At 37.9% G+C, this 20705-nt stretch overlaps 1 protein-coding gene across 1 annotated transcript in view; it reads left to right on the forward strand.

The window, feature by feature from the left end:
• LOC122550676 (GRIP and coiled-coil domain-containing protein 2) overlaps positions 1-20435 on the forward strand; it is a 68695-nt gene extending 48260 nt beyond the window's left edge. Inside the window, exons 16-23 of the mRNA XM_043691765.1 lie at positions 574-711; positions 1996-2117; positions 5038-5214; positions 7309-7526; positions 11541-11735; positions 12875-13014; positions 14890-15091; positions 18796-20435. Coding sequence (XP_043547700.1) covers positions 574-711; positions 1996-2117; positions 5038-5214; positions 7309-7526; positions 11541-11735; positions 12875-13014; positions 14890-15091; positions 18796-18863 — 1260 coding nt within the window. The 3' untranslated portion in view covers positions 18864-20435. The remainder of the gene's footprint in view (positions 1-573; positions 712-1995; positions 2118-5037; positions 5215-7308; positions 7527-11540; positions 11736-12874; positions 13015-14889; positions 15092-18795) is intronic.
• The last annotated feature ends 270 nt before the right edge of the window (positions 20436-20705 follow it).

The raw sequence follows: 20705 nt of genomic DNA on the forward strand, positions 1-20705 counted from the left end.
AGTGTGAGGAGAGAGAGAGAGAGGGCAGGAGGTCAGTCATTTGGATTCGGTGCCTGTTTAATCATTGTAAACAAAAGACACGATCACTGTTGGAAACACGTCTTTGATGTAATGTTTCTGTTGGGACCTAGAGATCTCCTTCGGCTAATCTGATTTTTGGATAATTGATATTCAGATAATCAAGGATCCTCTGTATACTCTAATCCAATATCCATATTTATGCAGTCTTAGTAAGCATCACTAAATAGAAATGAAAATTCTTCATCATTTTACTCTTCTCCCATACTCCAGAAGATGCCAGCAAATTCTGCACCTTCCAGGCTTTGACTCTGGAAAATCAATCCAACAATGAAACTCTAATCTTTAGGGTAACAATTCTTTCTCAAAAAACAAAAATTTACATTTTTTTTATTTAACCAGTGTAATTAATGTCGTGACTCTTGATTAAAATGTAATTTTTTTTTAAGTTCCTCTTTGTGCTTATAATTCAAAATACCAAGGCAGTAGTTATAAAATATAAAGATGTTTTTTTTGGAGAATCCATAATTGAGAAATTATTATTAAATGTTACAGATTCAAGTGGCAGAGTTAATCGCTGAAAACCACAAGCTTCAGGAACAATTGCGGCAAACAAATGAGCAGAATCATCGGACAGTGAATGCATTTACACAGAAGATAGCAGCTCTTCAGGAAGAGTGTAATGTTGCTAAGGTATAGTCAGAAGTGTATCTGGAGTAGACGAAACAAATTCAAAATACAATCTTTGTTGAAATGTAGAATAAATTTAAATGTTTCTTTTCAGAAATCAGGTGACTACAGTTTCGATTTGAAAAATAAATACAGCCTCTTTCCTGCCTCTGGCATGGATAATCAAGTGCCCATATCCATAACTATTGGTCGATTCTCAGCTTCTGATTTGCCTGTAGTTACTATAGCGGATTATTTGATGCAAAACTTAAATTGTAAAGATCGATGGATTTTCATTCAAGTTTAGCACCCTAGTTATCCAACGTTTGAAGTTAATGTGCTGAGATTTTCAAGTTGGTTACTGAGAATAGGAAAAGAGACACCTTATGAGAAGATTTAAATTGTTTTTAGGAAAATTAATCAATGAAAAATGAACAATTCCTGTTGTTGAAGACACTGGCCCGGGTTTTTGTAATGACAGAAGGTTTTTCCATCACACACAAAAATACCAAAAATGCCCGCAAATCAAAGTTTCACACTGCATATTTCATTTTCGATGTTCATGGGGCCAAGTTTTCACATCCTGGGCTTCTCCCATGTGGTTCTGAGCCAACTGGCTATGTAAATGACCAACTGTCCCTATTTAAATGGGATCATGTACACCCAACGTCTGGAGCCCCGGAGCAAAGCAGATCATATGCTGGTGGGGCCAGACTAGAAGTAAGTATGCCAGGTGAATGGGGTGGGATTTGCCTTTGGCATTCTATGGGATTGTGAAAAGTAGGCAACAATGTGCTTAAAATGTGCACAAACCCACTGGGCCTGTCAAAGCTATCAAAACAACTATCAAGCTGCCAACATGATCAAACAACTTAGAATGCAAATGTTTCTATTGATAAGAGATTGGTTTTAGTTGAAGGACTTTCAGTGTATTCAATGTTTTTTTAATTTGTGTTGTAATTATGTAATTATGTCATCAATAGATATACAATTTTATTTAATGTCAGTATGGCTCCTGATGCTATGCCATGTTGAGTACTTAGTTAGTTGACATGGGGAGTAGGGCAAAAGATGATAGGTTGAGGGGTATGAATTGGTAACAAAAAGGTTAGTATAAGGGTTAGGGTGGTGGATGGAAATGCTGTATGGAGTATGAAAGGCCATTTGAGTCACCAAAATTTAATTAATCTTCATCAGAAAAAAAAGAAAAATAATGAGAATTATTTCTGAAAATTACTTATAAATGCTAGAAATTCATTCTTTTTAAATTGCATACTTGCACCAAAGTGATTTCTTGTTCTTTTACAGTCTGAACAGGCTGCAACTTCAATGGATTTTGAAAGTTACAAAGTTCGTGTACATAATGTCCTAAAACAGCAGAAGAGCCGATCGGTTGCTCAGAATGAACATGACTTGACCCAGGAAGAAAAGTGAGTTACAGAGCCTGAGATAATGTTCCTCAATACAGCATCTCTTAGTGCGATTTTTTTTTTGACTTGTAAAATTTACTCTAAGTTTAGTCATGATTTCACACTTATTTAAAATTAGTGGTTTAAGGACGATCAGAAAACTATTAAATACTGTATTCAGTTTATGGCTTAACTAGTTAAACGAATACTCTTTCAATCAGAGTAAATAGTAACAGTAAATACAAGGTATTAGCTGGATCCTTAAACAGGAAATATATTTTTTTCTTCTGGATGGCAATGAGCCCTGTTTCTTACAACTCCCACACATGATTTGGCGATGTCGGTGTTGGACTGGGGTGTACAAAGTTACAAGTCTCACAACACCAGGTTATAGTCCAAAAGGCTTAATTGGAAGCACTAGCTTTTGGAGTGCCACTCCTTCTAGTGCTTCCAGTTAAACCTGTTGGACTATAACCTGGTGTTGTGTGATTTGTAACTCCTACACAATGTGAGAATTTCTGAATGCTTGATAGTTCTTGGGGTTGAGGGCAAGGGGTCAAGTCCGTCTGAAGTGTCTGCACCATTTGAGCTCAAGTCACTGTGGACATCAGAAAGGATGTGAATTTCCTGGATCTTATATTCCAAGAGTAGGTCACCCCATAAGTATCAATATTCAGGGCAGTAGATGGATGGCTACCTGAAAAGTAAGAAGAGGCAGGAGGTGCAGATATATTTATACATGTGCTGCTGTCAAACCAGTTCTTAGCTTCGGAGATGACACCGTGAAGAAATGTAGTTCTGACCCTAATAGCACTGGTAAAGGAATGCACAGGAGGCAATAGGAAAGAGTAGAAAATTCATATTTCATGAACATACAGGTATTTGTGCAGCAATTATCATGAATCCCAAAATTGTTTTGCCTCTCTGATGTCAGAACACAGGACGTCATGGAGAGGGTATAGAAGATTCTACAAAGGCGGCACGGTGGCACAGTGGTTAGCACTGCTGCCTCACAGCGCTAGAGACCCGGGTTCTATTCCCGCCTCAGGCGACTGACTGTGTGGAGTTTGCACGGTTCTCCCCGTGTCTGCGTGGGTTTCCTCCGGGTGCTCCGGTTTCCTCCCACAGTCCAAAGATGTGCAGGTCAGGTGAATTGGCCATGCTAAATTGCCCGTAGTGTTAGGTAAGGGGTAAATGTAGGGGTATGGGTGGGTTGCGCTTCGGCGGGTCAGTGTGGACTTGTTGGGCCGAAGGGCCTGTTTCCACACTGTAAGTAATCTAATCTAAAAAAAAAGGGAGAAGGGAGTGCATCAGAAATTGTGATAACATCAGTACCCATGGCTGTTTGGGTTCAAACCTCATATAAAGGAAGATGTTGTGGTTGTTGGAGATCAGCGATCTCAGCCACAGGACATGATTGCAGAAGTTCTTCAGGGTAGTGCCTTAGGCGAAGCCTTTTTGCCACTTCAGATCTTATGATAATATTCACTGCTGTTGGCCATATGTTTAACACCATTTGCGAACCCTCAGACATTGAAGCCATCAGTTGAATTCTACCAGCTGTATAAATACTGTGGAAATAAGAACAGGTTAGATACTGAATTTTGTGGCAATTAGCTTACCACCTAATTCCATAAAGCTTGCGCATAACATAGAAGGCACCAGGAAAGAGTGTGATGGAATACTCTCCACTTTTTTTGGATGAGTGCAGCTCGAACAACACTCAAGAAGTTTGACACAATCCAAAAAAAGTATTCTGTTTGACTGCTAACCCATTCGGAACCATTAATATTTACTTCCTGCAACACCAATGCATGGTTATGGTTAGCAGCAGTGTGCACTAACTCCCCAATGCTCTTTAAACATTACCTTTCAAATCTGCAACTTCTATCACCTCAAAGGGTAAAGGCAGCAAATAATAGGAGCACTACTATTTGGAAGTTCTGCTTGAATTCCCACACCATCCTGACTTCGAACTATATTATTGTTCTGTTAGAATAGCTATGTCAAAATTAGAGCTCCTTTCCTAACTGACTGAGTGTACCTACAATATGTGCACCTCAGCAGTTCAAGCCTCTACTTGTGTCACTACTTTTTTCAGGATAATAAGGAATAGGCAATAAGCTCTGCAACACCCACCTCCTACAGATTAATTTTTAAAAATTGACAAATGTCAAGTAAGTGGCATGTTGGGGTATACAGTTGAATTATGTTAAGTCAAAGATTATTTTAAAGTAACGTAATGTCAGAGTGTATTTATGATTTTTTTAAATGTTAAATTTGCTACATCAACAAAATTGCATTGGGTTGGGTCCAGTAAAAGGACAACAAAGAATAACTACTTTTTAAGAGATAATGAAATAAATGTTTGTTAAATAGTATAGTGCCGAAGGTTATAGTGTATGTAGGAAGGCTATCAAGGTAAACATAGAAGTTGGACATAGAATATTACATAAAGGCGAATTTGACCAGTAAGATCAGAGAAGATAAATGTACTTAAAGTAATTTTAAAAGTTTTTAAAAATTTTCAAAGAGTGAAATCATTTGGAATTACATGTTTATTTTTATTATTTTCCTCTAAAATGACTCATTCGAGCCAATATGGAATAACAATTTGTTCAATTGAATGTATATTTTAAAGAAGTTTAAGATGTTCAAAGGCTAAGTTGTAATGGGCTGAATAGCCAGTTCTTGCCCTTAACTAGTTTGTACTTGTTGGGGAATAAAACTCTGGTGTCAGTTTTTCTCTAGTCGATTACTGTGTTGCCATTTTGAAGCAGTCCCCACTACAATCGCTAACCAAACAAAAAATGAAAATCTAACTCATTCCTCCTTTATGAAATTACATTGCATGCACTGTGGGATTGTTTGGTCATTAACATCCACTGATGTGCTAAAAGCACAGTTGTGCTGAATGAATGTATACATTTTGTCATTTTAGGGAACAGCTTCAAAAGGTGGTTGATCAGCTGAAGGCAAAGTTACAGGAGACTCATTGCAGTCTACAAGCCAATGCGGGTGAGTTACAGGCTCTACAATTGGAGCATGACCTGCTGCTGGAACGGCATAACAAGATTCTCCAAGAAACTGTGTCCAAGGAGGCTGAGATTCGAGAAAAGTATGTTTTCTTTTTGCATTTTCGAGCTTCTAAAACCAACAGCAGAAGATAGCCTTAATTGGTTATAAGTTATTCATTTTCTTAAAAGCAATCTCTTGGTGAATTAGTTTGACTAACTTGACTAACTGTTAAAATTTTATTTGTACTGTTGCCACGTGATATAACAAATATCTAATGTATTATTATGATATTGCATTTTTTCTACACCCTATAAGCCAGACATTTTTCCATTAGTATCATTCAGAACAGAAATTTTGACAACATCCATTCTTTAACCTGGAAAACAAATTGATGTTTTTGCATATTTGATATGAGATGAATGTTGAGTAGGTACATATCTGATAAATCTGGAGTTGCATCAAAGTAATAGTTCTGCAAATTGGGCACACCAAGAGATGTTTTTAAGCATTGAGGTCCTGTTATTCAAGACTTTTAAGATGTTGATTGAAATTTCTTCGTAAAGAATACTGGCTATTTTCACATACTTGATGTAAATAAATTAGAGGTGCTCTCTGAATTTTGTTGTTCACAAAGCAAATATTACATGTTTTCAGAAATAAAATCAGAAATTGCTGGAAAATGACGACAGGTCTGGTAGCATCTGTGGAGAGAAATCACAGTGTGACCCGAAATGTTAACTCTTAAAGGGTCACCGGACCCAAAATGTTAACTCTGATTTCTCTCCACAGATGCTGCTAGACCTGCTGAGATTTTCCAGCAAGCTCGGTTTTTTTGTTTCAGATTTTGAGTATCTGCAGTTTTTTTCAGGTTTTTATTAAATGTTCAGATCTGCTTCATGAAACTAATTTTCAATACATTTTGACGTCGCCCATTTTATTCCACTATAATTAAAATTCTAATAATCTTTGCATATGAATAGTCTGCTTTTAGTTGAAGTACAATGGACCATTTAATGATTTATTTATCTCAAAACATCAGCAACTTCTGTTATACAATCAGAACACCACAAAGCAATTGTGTTACAGAAATATAATTTGTAAATGTGATCTCATTCAGGAATGAGATGTATTATTGTTTACATGTAAGCTTGCACATGTACAGAATGATTTCTGTTGAGGGCAGTTAGTTCACTGTAATTCAGATCATAAATCAAATTGAGATGCTTGGTTAAGATTTTTACCCTCTATGGATTTTATGCTGTTTGACTAATGAAATACCCACCCATACGACAGATAACTTTACTAAACTCCAGACTTATAAATATGCTATATATAGAATAGGAACAGAAGTAGATATTCGGTCAATTAAGTCTGCTCTGCCATTCAGTAAGGTCCCCATGACTGAAGTGTTTGTATCAAATTCCTCATTTCCATCTACTCCTAACAAATCTTGATTCCCTTCATAACAAAAATATCTGTTTTAAAAATAATTTTATGACCCTGTCCCTACCTGAGGCAGAAGTTTCAAACCCTGACAAAAAAGAATTTTTCTCATCTCTGTTTTAAAAGGCAACACTAATTTTAAATTGGTGACCCAAGTTCTGGACTCACCCACAAGAGGCAACATCATTTTCAAGACCCATCAAAGTTTATGTACTTCAATCAAACCACCCCTCTCTTTCAAATGCCCCTGGAATCAAACCCAGTCTCTCCCACCCCTGTCCTCATGACAGTGCCCATTCATTCTAAGTAATTTAATAAACTTCTTCTGAACTGCCTCTGTTTCCATTCACATAAGGAGACTAAAACACTGTTCAATTTTCACCAATATTTTGTGTAACTGAGCAAAACATTCTCACTTTTATCGAGTTGGTGCAGGTATGATGTGCTGAGAGGGTATGAAATGCTGCTATAATCATGTGATATTGGAAAATCCAGATTTGTTGAAATCCTCAATTCAACTGAGTATTTCAAAACTGAACTATTTAATAAAAAGAGAAAACTGAGATGTTGCCATTGATGTAAATCTATTAAAACCAATTGTGGAAGAGCACGAACATAAACTAGCATAGTAATCTCTTATCTATTCACTTAATGCATGGGTGGGAAGGTGGAGTCCAGCATGAAATATTATAAGATTTACATTTTGTTTCATGATTGTGCTAAAATGAAGTTATATTTTTAAATATTGCAGACTTTGCTGTGTGCAGTCTGAAAATGCCTTGCTGAAATCAGAGCATGCTCAGACTGTGAGCCAGATGATTGCCCAGAATGAAGCAGCACAGAAAAGCTTCTGTGAGCAAATTCAGAACCTGCAGGAAGATCACAAGAAGACCGTTGAAATGTTACAGAAACAATTAACTAAAATGGAGGCACAGATCTTCCAGCTTAAAACTGAAAGCAGTTTAGCAAGTAAGTCTCAATGTAGAACCTGTAGAATAACCATCTGTCAGTGAGAGACTAAGTCTTTATACAGGGTATAATTTTAGATGAGGGCTGTTGTGGCATAGTGGTGTAGGGTCTGTCTCTCTTTGGGCTAGAATATCCAAGTTTAGTCGCACCTGCCCAGAGGTGTGACATCACATATGCAAACAAGTTGATTAAAATGACTATAATTTTAGATTTATTTAGATACCATACCACAATTTGTATTCTTGTTATCTCTAATTTATAAAGCACACTACAGTTTTTTATACAAGTTGTTAAAATGTTGTTAAATGTTGCAAATTAGATTAAAAACTGAAAGTACTGGAGAAACTCAACAGGTCTGGCACTATCTGTCTAGAGAGGAACAGAGTTAATGGTTCAAGTCCAATATGACTTCAGAACAGTTCTGTAGTTTTGACAGAGAGTCATATCGGACTCAATATTAATTTGTTTTCTCTGTTTACAAATGCTGCCAAACCTGCTGAGTTTCAGCAGCACTTTGTTTCAGATTTCTAGCATCTGCAGTATTTTGCTTTATTTTGAGTTACAAATTAGAGAGTTGTGTGTGTTCTTTTAAGTTAACAGAAATATATGATGTGTCCCTTTCAGTTTACCTATGGTTGCAATTGAAATAATGCTTCATTAATCTTCTGATTATTCTTAGGATGAGGGCATCGCTGGCTGAGCCAGCATTTGTTGCCCATCATTTAGTTGCCCTTGAAATGGTGGTGATCTTTCACCCACCTTGAATTGTTGCAGTCCATTTATTGTAGGAATCCACATTGGGGAATTCCAGGATTTTGACCCAGTAACACTGAAGGAGTGGTAATTTGTCATTGTTACATGCATTTCAAATTGACACTTCTGTGTCTGATATTTTCCCATTAAGAGTAAAATATTTCTCATTGCATGTAAGTATTTCTTAAAGAATCCTTTTTATTACAGTGTAATTAAATAACAGCATCATACCATCTATTTCAATAATGGTGATTGGGAGATTCTGTTCTTGATCTTATCTGCCATATGTAATGATCCCAGCTATTGTTAACACTGGACAAGTCAGATCACAGAGCAAAACCTGGCTTGACAGACCATAGGCTTTACTTTTGCAATTTAGTTAACTTGGTGGTCAATCACTGAGCAAATTCACAAGAGGCTACCAATGTACTTTTAACAGAACGTTAAAGTTTATACTAAAAAAGGGAAATTCGCAGAAAACAAAAAGAAACAACTTATTTTTGCACCATATAAGAATTATTTGCAACTGTTTTAGTACAAATAGCAGCAATAAAGATGTAACCATTCTTTTTCTCTTCAACAACTACCTTGCAGATACCTAAACCATGGTGAAGGAATACAGTGTTTCCACGCTAAAGTTCCTTCTTCAATTGACACAGCTATATGTGGTTTCTTTCTGACAAACTTAATTCATGTGTTGCTTGCTAGCTTCAATTAACATATCTTCATGAGGTTCTTAAAGTGCTAACACAACTCATTTGCTACTTAACCTATACTTCTTAAATTTATTTTCCATGGTCTTCTGTTCCTGGAGATTATCAGGACTTTTATCTCCTGCCCTGGCTGTTTTAGAGACTGCTAAACTGTATTGCTGCCCCTCCTTTTTCTGTCTCGCTCTGTCTCGCTCTGGGAAACCTTTCACAGTCACTTCAATGTCTTGATGGTTCTCTCTAAAAGAAAACTGTTTGTTTGTGTCCCTATGCTATTGGATATCTTGTCAATAAGCCAATTATACTTTTTGTCCTTCTAAGCAGTAAGCTATTTGCCTCGAGTGTTTTGAAAATCTCATTAAAATGAAAATAAAGTTCAGATAGCCCAACACAACTCAGTTCAAAGTGATATTAAAGCATCTTTCTCAACAAGCGTAATATAGAAATACAATTCAAACTTAAACCTAAAGCTTTCTCTGTCCATTTTAGAACCCAATTTTTCAAATAGTATGTCACAAGCCTTCATTTAAAAGTGATAATATCATAACTCTTCAGAGTGCATCGCAACTGATCAGTTGGAAAACCTAGTAATTCTTCTGGAAGTGAGTTATCTAGTGGGGGAAAGGAAGGTTTGTGGGGAAGACGTTTATTATTTGAGGCCGAAGGTGATCAGACAGTGGTAATGGTGTTAAAGTTAGAAGAAATGTTGAGAAGATTGTAATGCATATGACATAAATCAGTCCAGTTAGCCCATTGCAGTATTCTTGCTCCATAGAAGTCTGCTTCCAATTTCTTCACGTAGCTAAATCCATTCTCCTTTAGATAGTTGTGGTTTCCCTGAAAGGCATCCATAATAGTCTTTGACTGAATGAAATAATATAGTATAGTAGTAAAAGTTGAGGTGAGAATAAGTAGCTCATCAGCATAGCATTTAACCAAGTGTGAGATCAAGGGGAAAAGGAAAATTGATGTCAATAGATATCGGGGAAAACTCCTTGCTGAATGGAGTATTGTCGCAGGAAAAACGGTGATAGTGGTTGGAGACCAATCATCTCAGCTTGTGGACATTGTGCAGAAGTTCCTCATGGCAGTGTCTTGAGCCCAGTTAGCTTCAGATATATCAATTGTCCATCATAAGGTCAAAAATGAGCATGTTCACAAATGAATCCTCTGAAGTAGGGATATTCACTGATGACTACCTAATATTCAGAATCATTCGTAACTCCTCAGGTACTGAACCAATCTATGTTCAAATGTAGCAAGATCTGGACAATAATTTACATTTGTGCCAGAGATGCCTGACAAGACATGAGATAATTGAATCATTGTCCCTTGATGTTCAATGGAATTGCCATCGCTGAGTTCCTACTATCAATCTGCTGGGCTTTATCTTTGATTGAAACTTAACTAGAGCAGCAAAAGAATAGTGTGATTGCAAAAGCATATTAGAGACGAGGAATTCTGTGATGAGTTACTCACCACCTATCTCCTGTAAGCCTTTCCACCATCTGCAAGGCATACTTCAGGATTCCTGAAGAAGGGCCGGTGCCCGAAACGTCGAATCTCCTGTTCCCTGGATGCTGCCTGACCTGCTGTGCTGTTCCAGCAATAAAGTTTCATACTTCAGGATTGTGATGGAATACTGTCCACTTGTTAGATAGATATTACTCCAACAATACTTGAAGCTTAAGACTTGACAGGACAAAGGATTGATTGGTATGCCACTCTCGTCCTTCAACATACATTCCATTCAGCACTGATACTAACCAAGGCTCCTTTGACAGCAGCTTCCAAAGCAGCATCCTCAACCACCAAGAGGGAAAAATGCAGCGGGTACATGGGAACTCCACTACCTGCAAGTTGCTCCCCAAGCCCCACACCATCCTGACTCAGAACTCTACCACTGTTGTTTTATTGTGACTGGATCAAAATCATGGAACAGCCTTCCTAACAGCAGTGTGCATGAGTACACAGTCGAAGGACTGCAGCAGTTGAAGAATACAGCTCACCTTCACATTTCCATTTCAATTAGGGATGGGCAATAAGTAATGGTCTCACCTCAACACCCCCATCCCATGAATGAACAAAAAATGCCCTTTTGAATTTTGTACTTAGACTTTGTAAGCACTGCAGTGGTTTCGAAAGGCAGCTCAACACGAGCTTCTTGTGAACAATCAGGGATGGGCAATAAGTGCTGGCTCTGATAGTAATGCTCATAATCCCATGGATGAATATTAAAAAGACAGTATTCAATGTCCAGACCCTGCAGAAAAATTTTACAAATACCATCAGGAAAAGAATGTGTAGTGATAGGTATTTAATATTTAAGTTCATATAAATGAGAATATTTACCCCATTGTTGATGTAGTTTATGATTTTATAAAGCTAATGTATTTTAGTAATATGTCTCTTTTCAAGATTATATGAATAGTTCTGATCAAAGCCTCTACAACACGTTGCATGAATTTCCATAGTATCCATTTACTGTTAAAGCACCAGTTTCATCACCACGAGGAAGTCTTATTTTTGTTTGCTTTTTTAATTGTGTAAGACCCTGCACCACTTGAGCCACCTGGGAAGATCCTACGTGACAGAAGAAATGTGGACACATCTGTGATAGATATCAATTCAATTGACCGTGGAGAAGGAGAAGGAATGGAGATGACTGAAACAGAATCGGTATCTTCTTCCAATACCCAAGTTGCCTCTCTTGAGCAATTACTCACTTCCCCTGAGACAGCATTAGGTTGGTTGAGTTTTAAATTTACAACAGCCTTGGAATGTTTACCTAATTTGTCTGATATGGAAAGATAATGAAAATATTTGTAAAGCAATAAACTTTTCTTTCTTGGTGATTATTTTAAGAAAACTACTTTATTTTATGGGCAATTAAGGGCAATTATCCTCAAAACATAGTAAGTCTTTTTTTTTAAATCTTAAAAATCGTTATTATGTGTTTGCAAAAATTGCTATGAAACATATTTTTGTAGTCTTCCTATTGGAAGGATGTTATGAAACTTGAAAGGGTTCAGAAAAGATTTACAAAGATGTTGCCAGGGTTGGAGGATTTGAGTTATACGGAGAGGTTGAATAAGCTGGGGCTGTTTTACCTCGAGCTTCAAAAACTGACGGGTGACCTTATAGAGGTGTATAAAATCATGAGGGACATGGATAGGATAAATAGATAAAGTCTCTTCCCTGGAGTGGGCGAGTCCAGAATTAGAGGCCAGAGGTTTAGGGTGAGAGGAGAAAGATATAAGAAACCTAAGGGGAAACTTTTTCATGCAGAAGGTGGTACGTGTATGGAATGAGCTGCCAGAGGAAGTGATGGAGGCTAGTACAATTGCAACATTTAAAAGGCATCTGGATGGGTACATGGTTTAGAGGGATATGGGCCGGGTGCTGGCAAGTCGGACTAGATTGGGTTGGGATATCTGGTCAGCATGGACGAGTTGGACCAAAGGGTACATCTCTATGACTCTTGACTCTAAATTGTATTCTTTGTATATTGAAACTGACAAGGAAAATCTTGCAAATTAACAATTTCCCAACAAGGAAAGGCAGACCTGAGCATGAACCATTTTAGGACACCATTTCTATATTTTGTAAGTTTTTGGTTGAGAACAGTATTGTTACATATCTAGAAATACATCAGCTGCATTTCCTCTCAGTGTTGGTGGTTTATTTATGAAGGGAAAGAATTTGGGAAACAATTAAGAATGCAGATTTAAAATGTCTGCTAGTCCAGGAGTTTTTAAAAAAAAAACTAGGGAAGCTACTTTTGACTACTACTTCTAGAAAAAAAGCTTCAGAAAAGCAACTAAAATTCTTCTACACCGAGGTTAACCAGAGAACTGTTCTCCCTATTCCATTGATGATTTGCAGATGTTGCACAATGGCAGCCAGAGCCAACCAAGGAAGAAATAACACAGAAATTAAATACAGCTACGAAGAGTATTGACCATTTGAATGGCCTCTTGCGTGAGACTGAAGCTACTAATGCCATCCTTATGGAACAAATCACAGTAGGTATACGTTCAGTGGATGGAACACTTAATTAAGTAGTGCCAGATCTATTTATTTCTTCAAAGAATATAGGATAAAGTGTAGTTCGTAGTTCTTCAATAAATCTGATTCTTGTTAGATGTTATCTTCCTTGATAACAGGAGTAAGAATCATATGCAACTCATTTGACTTTTAGGATTATGTGATGAAATGTGTAGTCCTATATTGTTAGGTACTATGGTGTGTTACAATAGTCATCTTCTGATGTATGTCACAAGAACAGGTAAGAGGGAGGGAGGCCATCTATATGTTTTAAGCCATTCCTTACAAGGTATTATAGACATCTCTTTCTGTTAACTGAAATTCTGTGCCATATTTTCCTTCCTCCATTCCGTTTTAGTGACAACACGCATTCAGTCCTTCTCCAGCCTTGTCTTTTCTTTCCGGATGTTGCACCTCCTTGTTACCAACATTAGACTCTGTCTGCCTTTTCTAGTAGTTGTACTTTCTAAATTTCCCATTGGTGTCTTCTGGCATTTAGGAAAACCACAGTGAATACATGATTTGACTGATTCTTTTATCAATTATTCAATACAATTTATTAGTATTCTTTTAATCACAGGAAAACTTAATAAATTAAAGAGTCATCTAAACTCAACATTAGCTTGCTCTCTGTCCATGGATGATGCCTGACCCGCTGTGATCTCAGTATTTTTTGTTTTCAGTTCAGATTCCAGCATCTGCAGTAAATTGCTCCTACAAAGTAAATTGTATGTTTCATTACTTCATTTCCATTCACAAAAAATACTTTTCAGCAGTAGCCGTTGTAGCATTCGGGTTGGAAATCCTGTTCAATTCCTTCTGGGCTGTGGGCTTTGCTGGTTTGTCCTTCAGTAGGTGGTGGTGAGCCACTATTTTAATCACCTGTAGTTCATAGTCATTCATAGTGCTGTTGGGTAGGGAGTTGCAGGATTTTGCCTAGTGACCGTGGAGGCACTGCAATACATTTCCAAGTCAGGGTGGTATGTTGCTTGGAGGGGAACTTGCAGGTGATGGTATTCCAATGCATCTCCCACACTTTTCAGTGCTTTGGTCAATGACAGGCTGTATACCTTGATTCATTTAGGCTTTTAAGCAATTTTCAGGCAGTTAAAATCCAAACACAATGTTAAGATGCTATCACTGCATGTAGGTAACACTGTGAGGATAACAGATTTCCTTCTGTAAACAACATTAGTGAACAAGATGGCTCTTTATGACAATTGATAATGGTTTCCTGAATGCTGGTGTATTGGCTTTGTTAATTGAACTTAATTTCCACCAGCTGCATCAGTGAGTTTTAAACATCAGAGCAGTAGCTTGTGCATCTGGATTACAGATGTACCTCGATTACCCGATATTTGATTATCCGAACAAGATCACAAGGTCCTGATGCTTGGCTACATTATGTTATCTGGCATTCAATTAACCAAACAAAATGCTCCCCACCCATGTCCTTCGGATAATCAACGTTCCTCCGTACTAGTTTTGTGATATGACTACTATGTCACCACCTCTCATTTACATGTTCCAATCATTGCCCTGATGCAAATGAGCTGACTCGATTGTTTAATTAGTCACAATGTAAAAAGTTTTTTGTTTTAGTTTGAACTTTGTCCTGAATAAAAGTTGAATTACCCCTTTAAAATAATCAGCGAATAACCCCATTGCTTTCATTATAATTGAATTTCTGCCAATGTGGAAAAAAAAAGTCAGATGTGAAACCTGTGCTGGGGCTATGAAAGATGCCAGGAAATGTTATAACCCATAGAATGCTTAAGTTCAGTATATACTTCTTTCTGATCTTATGTCCTAACTCGATATACAAGTCACAAAGTGTTCTTTTCCCCACATAGCTGCTGAAGAATGAAGTGAGAAGACTAGAGAGAAACCAGGAACGTGAAAAATCTATCGCAAACCTGGAGTATTTGAAGAATGTTATATTGAAGTTCATATTCCTAAATGCAGGTAGTGAGAAGCAAAGCCTCCTTCCAGTAATTGACACAATGTTACAACTGAGCCCAGAGGAGCGAAGCAAGCTATCTGCAATAGCTCAAGGTAAAATTTGAAACTTAAAACTTGAAGCATGGACTTTTGTTCTCTTATTCAGGAATCCAATCAGCTTGTGAGCAATTCTTGAATATTAAGTTAGTGGGTTCCAAACTGTTGTTATTTATAGTGCCATTACAAATATTAGCTTAGTGGGTCTTGTCTAGTGGTAGTGTCCTTACCTCTGAGCCAGAAGATCTGGGTTTATGTCCCACCTGCCTAGGTGTGTCATAACATGTCTGAACAGGTTGACTGAAAAAAACCCATATTTTGGCCTGGACTTCAGTGACTGACTCTGTTCAATACACACATATGCACTCAGGCTCTCTATAGGTTTTTGTAATAGAACTTAAAGTCTGTAAAATAGGTCTCTACAATGGATGCTGTTGCTGTTGTGGCAATGTGGCAAAGGTTATGTTGTCCTTTTTCAAGGCGGGTCATTAAGGCAGAGTTTCCAATATATCTGAAAATATCCACTTGAAAAGGCTTTTAAATTAAAAAAAACACTTGTACAATGAAAGGCCAGTTCTCCCAGCTCAGGTTTCTTTTCTAGTTTGGTTTAGTTTCAGCTGGGGACCTGAAGAAACAGCTGCTGGGAAGAGACGTTCCATGCTGATTCTTTCTCTGACGTCTCTCCTATAAGAACCTGTGTTTGATTTTACCTTTTTTTTTTGCCGAGCGGATTTAGCAAGTATTTGGAACAGCGCTAAGTTGCGATAAGAGTCAATTGGGTTTTCAGATAGGTTGTTATTCTAAATTCGGTTCTCCTTTGTTCATGTTTCATTCAGTAGTCTATAAATAAATTCTATTTTGTTTAAAACTGAGTGGTTGGGCAATTGCATCACTGCTGGAATATTCACTTTATACCTGCTTAAAACAACTAGAGAGGTTAGGGTCTGGGCTACCTTCTTGAAGTGTCTTCAGAAGACTGGCCTGGTCAACAATGCTGTGAGACCAGAACAAGCAAAGCTATGTTACTTTAGCCACCCCATAATGTTATCCTCATAATCCTACAAATTAGTGAACTTCAACCATATGCCCAATTGCCATTTGAAAACTCCTGTAGAATCTGATTTCACCATTTCACCTCATGTTTCAGCCTTCTATATAGAAATATGTTTCACTTGCCCTTTACTATTTTATCAGTTATTTAAACAGTGATCTCTGGTTATTGATTCACTTGTTAGAGGAAACAGTTTATCCTCCCACAGCTTGTTATTGGGTTGGAGTTTGAAATCCGCTCTCTTTAGTGAAAAGAGTGCCCCATTGCACTTACAGTTGCCCACAGATTTTCCAAGGGACCTTATACTTGAACTTGCAGTAATGAGAAAGCTGTTTGGATGCAGAACCCTCTACTGGAGATCATGGGCCTGTGTGAACATCACAAGCGACTGTCTATCTCCTTCAGCAATCAAATTGAACTCTTATTACTGAGTGCATTTTGCTGCAAAATCAGAAATGGAAAGTATAAGTATGATTAATTTAACATACAAATGCCTTTCAAAAGGGGTATTAGAAAGTGTGGCCCTGAGCTGGGATAGGGCTGACTGCAGGGAGAGTAGGTGGAGAATCATTTCTGGAGGCTTTGTATTTGCCGTCGGTAGTGATTGTCTTGGTCAGGTCCAAATAATGATGGTCTGAATGTAGTCTTGAATCCATATGAGATAATTCTGTTGCAAAGACAGATACTGAGGAAGGACATGTGGCTGTAGTAGCGGGTCTGCTTCAGGACATGGCTAAAGAGCTTCAGGGCAGAGGAGACAACATGGGTGGGTGCAGTGAGAGAGAGAGAAACTCGCTATGGTCCTTGTGGAGGGAAGAGGAGAACTTCGTCAAGGTGGGCATCCTTGGAAGGGGCATCGCAGTAAGATTACATTCCTGATGAAGAGCCTATGTCTGAAACGTCGACTCTTCTGCTCCTCGGATGCTACCTGACCTGCTGTGCTTTCCAGCATCACCCTTTTCAACTCTGATCTCCAGCATTTGCAGTCCTCACTTTCTCTTTATTTAGTGACTAGACACAACTACATAGGCTTTCTTATATTGTAATGTCAAGTCTTTCACAAGTTAGTTTATTGAAGCTACAGGAGGAGCAGGGCAATACAGACAGTAACTTTGATTCTCATGTTTGATAGCACAAGTATGGTTGTCACATGTTAATTGACTTACTTTTTTGTCTGAATGCTAACGCTCTTACTAGTCCGCGCACACCAAAAAGACCACTGCCCTGTGACCAACCACTTCATCTCCCTCTCTTACTCCCCCAAGGACATGCAAATCCTGGCTCCCCTCACCCCCCCACTGCCAAATCAAAGCCATCTGCCGACTGGAGGAAGAATGCCTCATCTTCCGCTTTGAGACCTGACAACCGCAAGGCATCAACATTGACTTCACCAGCACCTTCCCCCCTCCACATTCCTATATGGAGGGCTTATACCTGAAACATTGACTCTACTGCTCCTTAGATGCTGCCTGACCTGTGTTTTTTCCGGGACACACTTTTAAACTCTAATCATGTCCATTAGTACATCATTGTCCAGTCAAATAATGTCAGCTATTACAAATGTTATTCAGAAAATCTGTTTTTATTATTTGTATAGCTTTTGCCCGAAACGTCGATTTTCCTGCTCCTCGGATGCTGCCCGAACTGTTGTGCTTTTCCAGCACCACTCTAATCTAGACTCTGGTTTCCAGCATCTGCAGTCATTGCTTTTACCTAGTATAAAGGAACATCCATATAAGGCAGAAATTTCATCATCCAGGCTCCCTTTGCAAACTCCATAACATTTCTCTTTAATATCTAATGCCTTAAAGGAGGCTGCCTTACAACTAAGCAACATTCTGTGCTTGGACTGATTTCCCAGAAAGTGAATTCCCAGTCTGTTACAGGAGAGATTTTTCTCCAAATGAAAAGTTACGAGAGGGAAATAGGCTTGTACTTTCCTCACCCATTGGCTGCGAGATAGAAGTGGTTCATGGGAGATTTTGGTCATTAGTGCAGCAGATTTGACAGGGAACAGCTAAAATTAAAATTTTTATTTCAAACCTGTACATCAGTAAATATTTTCCAATTTTGTTGCTTGCTCATTACCTTTCTGACATCTGTCAGTGACAGCGAAGCACCAAACATATGCCAGGAGTTTGCCCAAAAGTGTTGGGAGGGACCAGGTTAAAAGTCATTGAGTCCTATTTCTGCGTCTAATTATGCCGTTTCAATTTGCCAGTATTAAAACAGTATCGGCGGTTTACATATGTGTTGCTCTCTTGACCAGTCATTTTGCATGATATGGGGAGATGTGCAGTTTTTCTTGTTAGATTAGATTAGATTAATTACAGAGTGGAAACAGGCCCTTCGGCCCAACAAGTCCACACCGCCCCGCCGAAGCGCAACCTTACATTTACCCCTTACCTAACACTACGGGCAATTTAGCATGGCCAATTCACCTGACCTGCACATCTTTGGACTGTGGGAGGAAACCGGAGCACCCGGAGGAAACCCACACAGACACGGGGAGAACGTGCAAACTCCACACAGTCAGTCGCCTGAGGCGGGAATTGAACCCGGGTCTCTGGTGCTGTGAGGCAGCAGTGCTAACCACTGTACCACCGTGCCACCCACTAGTTGTTGAACAAAACAGTACTATGTGAAAGTTGTGCACCAAATTTCAAGGTATTATAATAAAATTCACTTTATTAATTTTGTTTTATTTTAGGAGAAGATGAAAGCACTTCACGGCCATCAGGTTGGGCCTCGTATTTTCACAACTGGTCTGGACTGTGATAAAGATCGATTGGGCAAGATACGTTTGCATTTCAGCCTTTTTAAAAAGAGAAGATGGTTGTTGAATTTATTGAGGAAAACTGCCTTATGACAAACTTGTTCTCAAGCCATTTGTTTAGTGTTTCTTATTTGGTTTGTAAGTTCATTGTATATTTGTTGTCTTGTGCATTGACTTTTTTTCATTCTTCTAAATTGTACAGCATAATTGGGAAGAACTGAAACTGGAAGGCAAAACCTGCACAGATGTTTATTGATCTTTAAATGTAAAGTAAATTTGTAATTAGCTTTATTCCAATAATGTGAAAGCAATGCTAGCATTCAGCTGATGACACTAAACATGACAAAAACCATTTATTTTGTATATTATTGTAAAGGGTCTACAGATGTTTGGTGTTTTCTAATGTAGAATCTACTTATGGATGCGATAATTTAGACATAGCAAGAACTAGTCAACTTAAGTCATAATCTCTAACAAAATATTTTAAAATATTTAAAAGGTGGATGGAATGTAGAATATATTTATATTCAAAATTCAGAGTTTATTGATTTTGTACATAATTGAAATTTGCAAATTTAAGTTTAAGCATTATACAAATGCATGGAAGCATTTATCCAGTAACAATGGAATTCTAGTTGTCATATAAAGCTCCTTAGCAAATCAGTCATGTGTTTATTGAGATTAGATGTATATTTAATTTATTTAACTTTGATGAGCAAATAGTAATCTTTGCAGAATAAATCAACAGCAAAAATAAACCATGCTGAAAAACGTAGAAAAATCAAAGTGATTCACGCTGAAAGACTGAAGGATTTGGACACTCTTAGGAAAGGTGAAGTTGGTTTATGGAACCTTGAATAATGAATATTTTTTTTTAACAAACTACATGATTTCTTTCAGCATTGTTTATGCATTACAGTGTACTGAGTTTTTCAATCAAGGGATCTAAATAATTATTTTACATGTACCATGTACATGCACTTTATTTCTTTGTTTTCTGGAAATATATACCTACGTATTGAGATATGATGATTCTTCTGTAAATTTTTATTTTTTTAAATCTCTGGATACAAAGGACCTTTCTGTTTCCTCCTTCCCTTCTCCAGATTTCCATTAGCCATTCACTAACAGTGACCAAAAGGCTATTTGTTTAGTTTGCTGTCTGCCATCTTCAGCATTACAGAACTTGGAATTGTGTGAGAGTGGTGAGATGATGGATGTCTTGATTTCCCATTCCTTCCTGAGAATATTCCCTAGTTAAATAATTTTTCACTTCTGATGTTCTACTTTTATTGTGACATTATTTACTTGCAGTTTATTACCAATAGCCTTATACTTTGTGATGAGCCCCTGATTATCTTCCACTGGAATAGGAAAAAGGGCTTCTATTTATTCATATAAAATAAGACCCATGAAGGTTAATCTCAAGGATCTGTTGCTTATGCAGGCTTGTAAGTAGATCTTCCACCTGTAATCAGCATCCATATTTTAGACTTATTACCAATAAGCAATCTCTGAGTCCAATTCATTATCAACTATTGCTTCTCTAATAAAACGATATTTCTGTTCTAATATATCAATATTTTTGCTACAGAGATATTTTGTGAAATGTTAGAACTGAATCACGTTTTAGCTTGGTAACAAGTGTTGAATGGAAAAGCGCAGCAGGTCAGGCAGCATCAAAGGAGAAGGAGAATCGACGTTTCGGGCATAAGCCCTTCTTCAGGAATGAGGAGGGTGTGCCAAGCAGGCTAAGATAAAAGGTAGGGAGGAGGGACTTAGGGGAGGGGCATTGGGAATGCGATAGGTGGAAGGAAGTGAGGGTGATAGGCCAGAGAGGGGGG

This window comes from Chiloscyllium plagiosum, chromosome 6 (genome assembly GCF_004010195.1).
Source record: "Chiloscyllium plagiosum isolate BGI_BamShark_2017 chromosome 6, ASM401019v2, whole genome shotgun sequence".
NCBI classification, from domain to species: Eukaryota; Metazoa; Chordata; class Chondrichthyes; order Orectolobiformes; family Hemiscylliidae; genus Chiloscyllium; species Chiloscyllium plagiosum.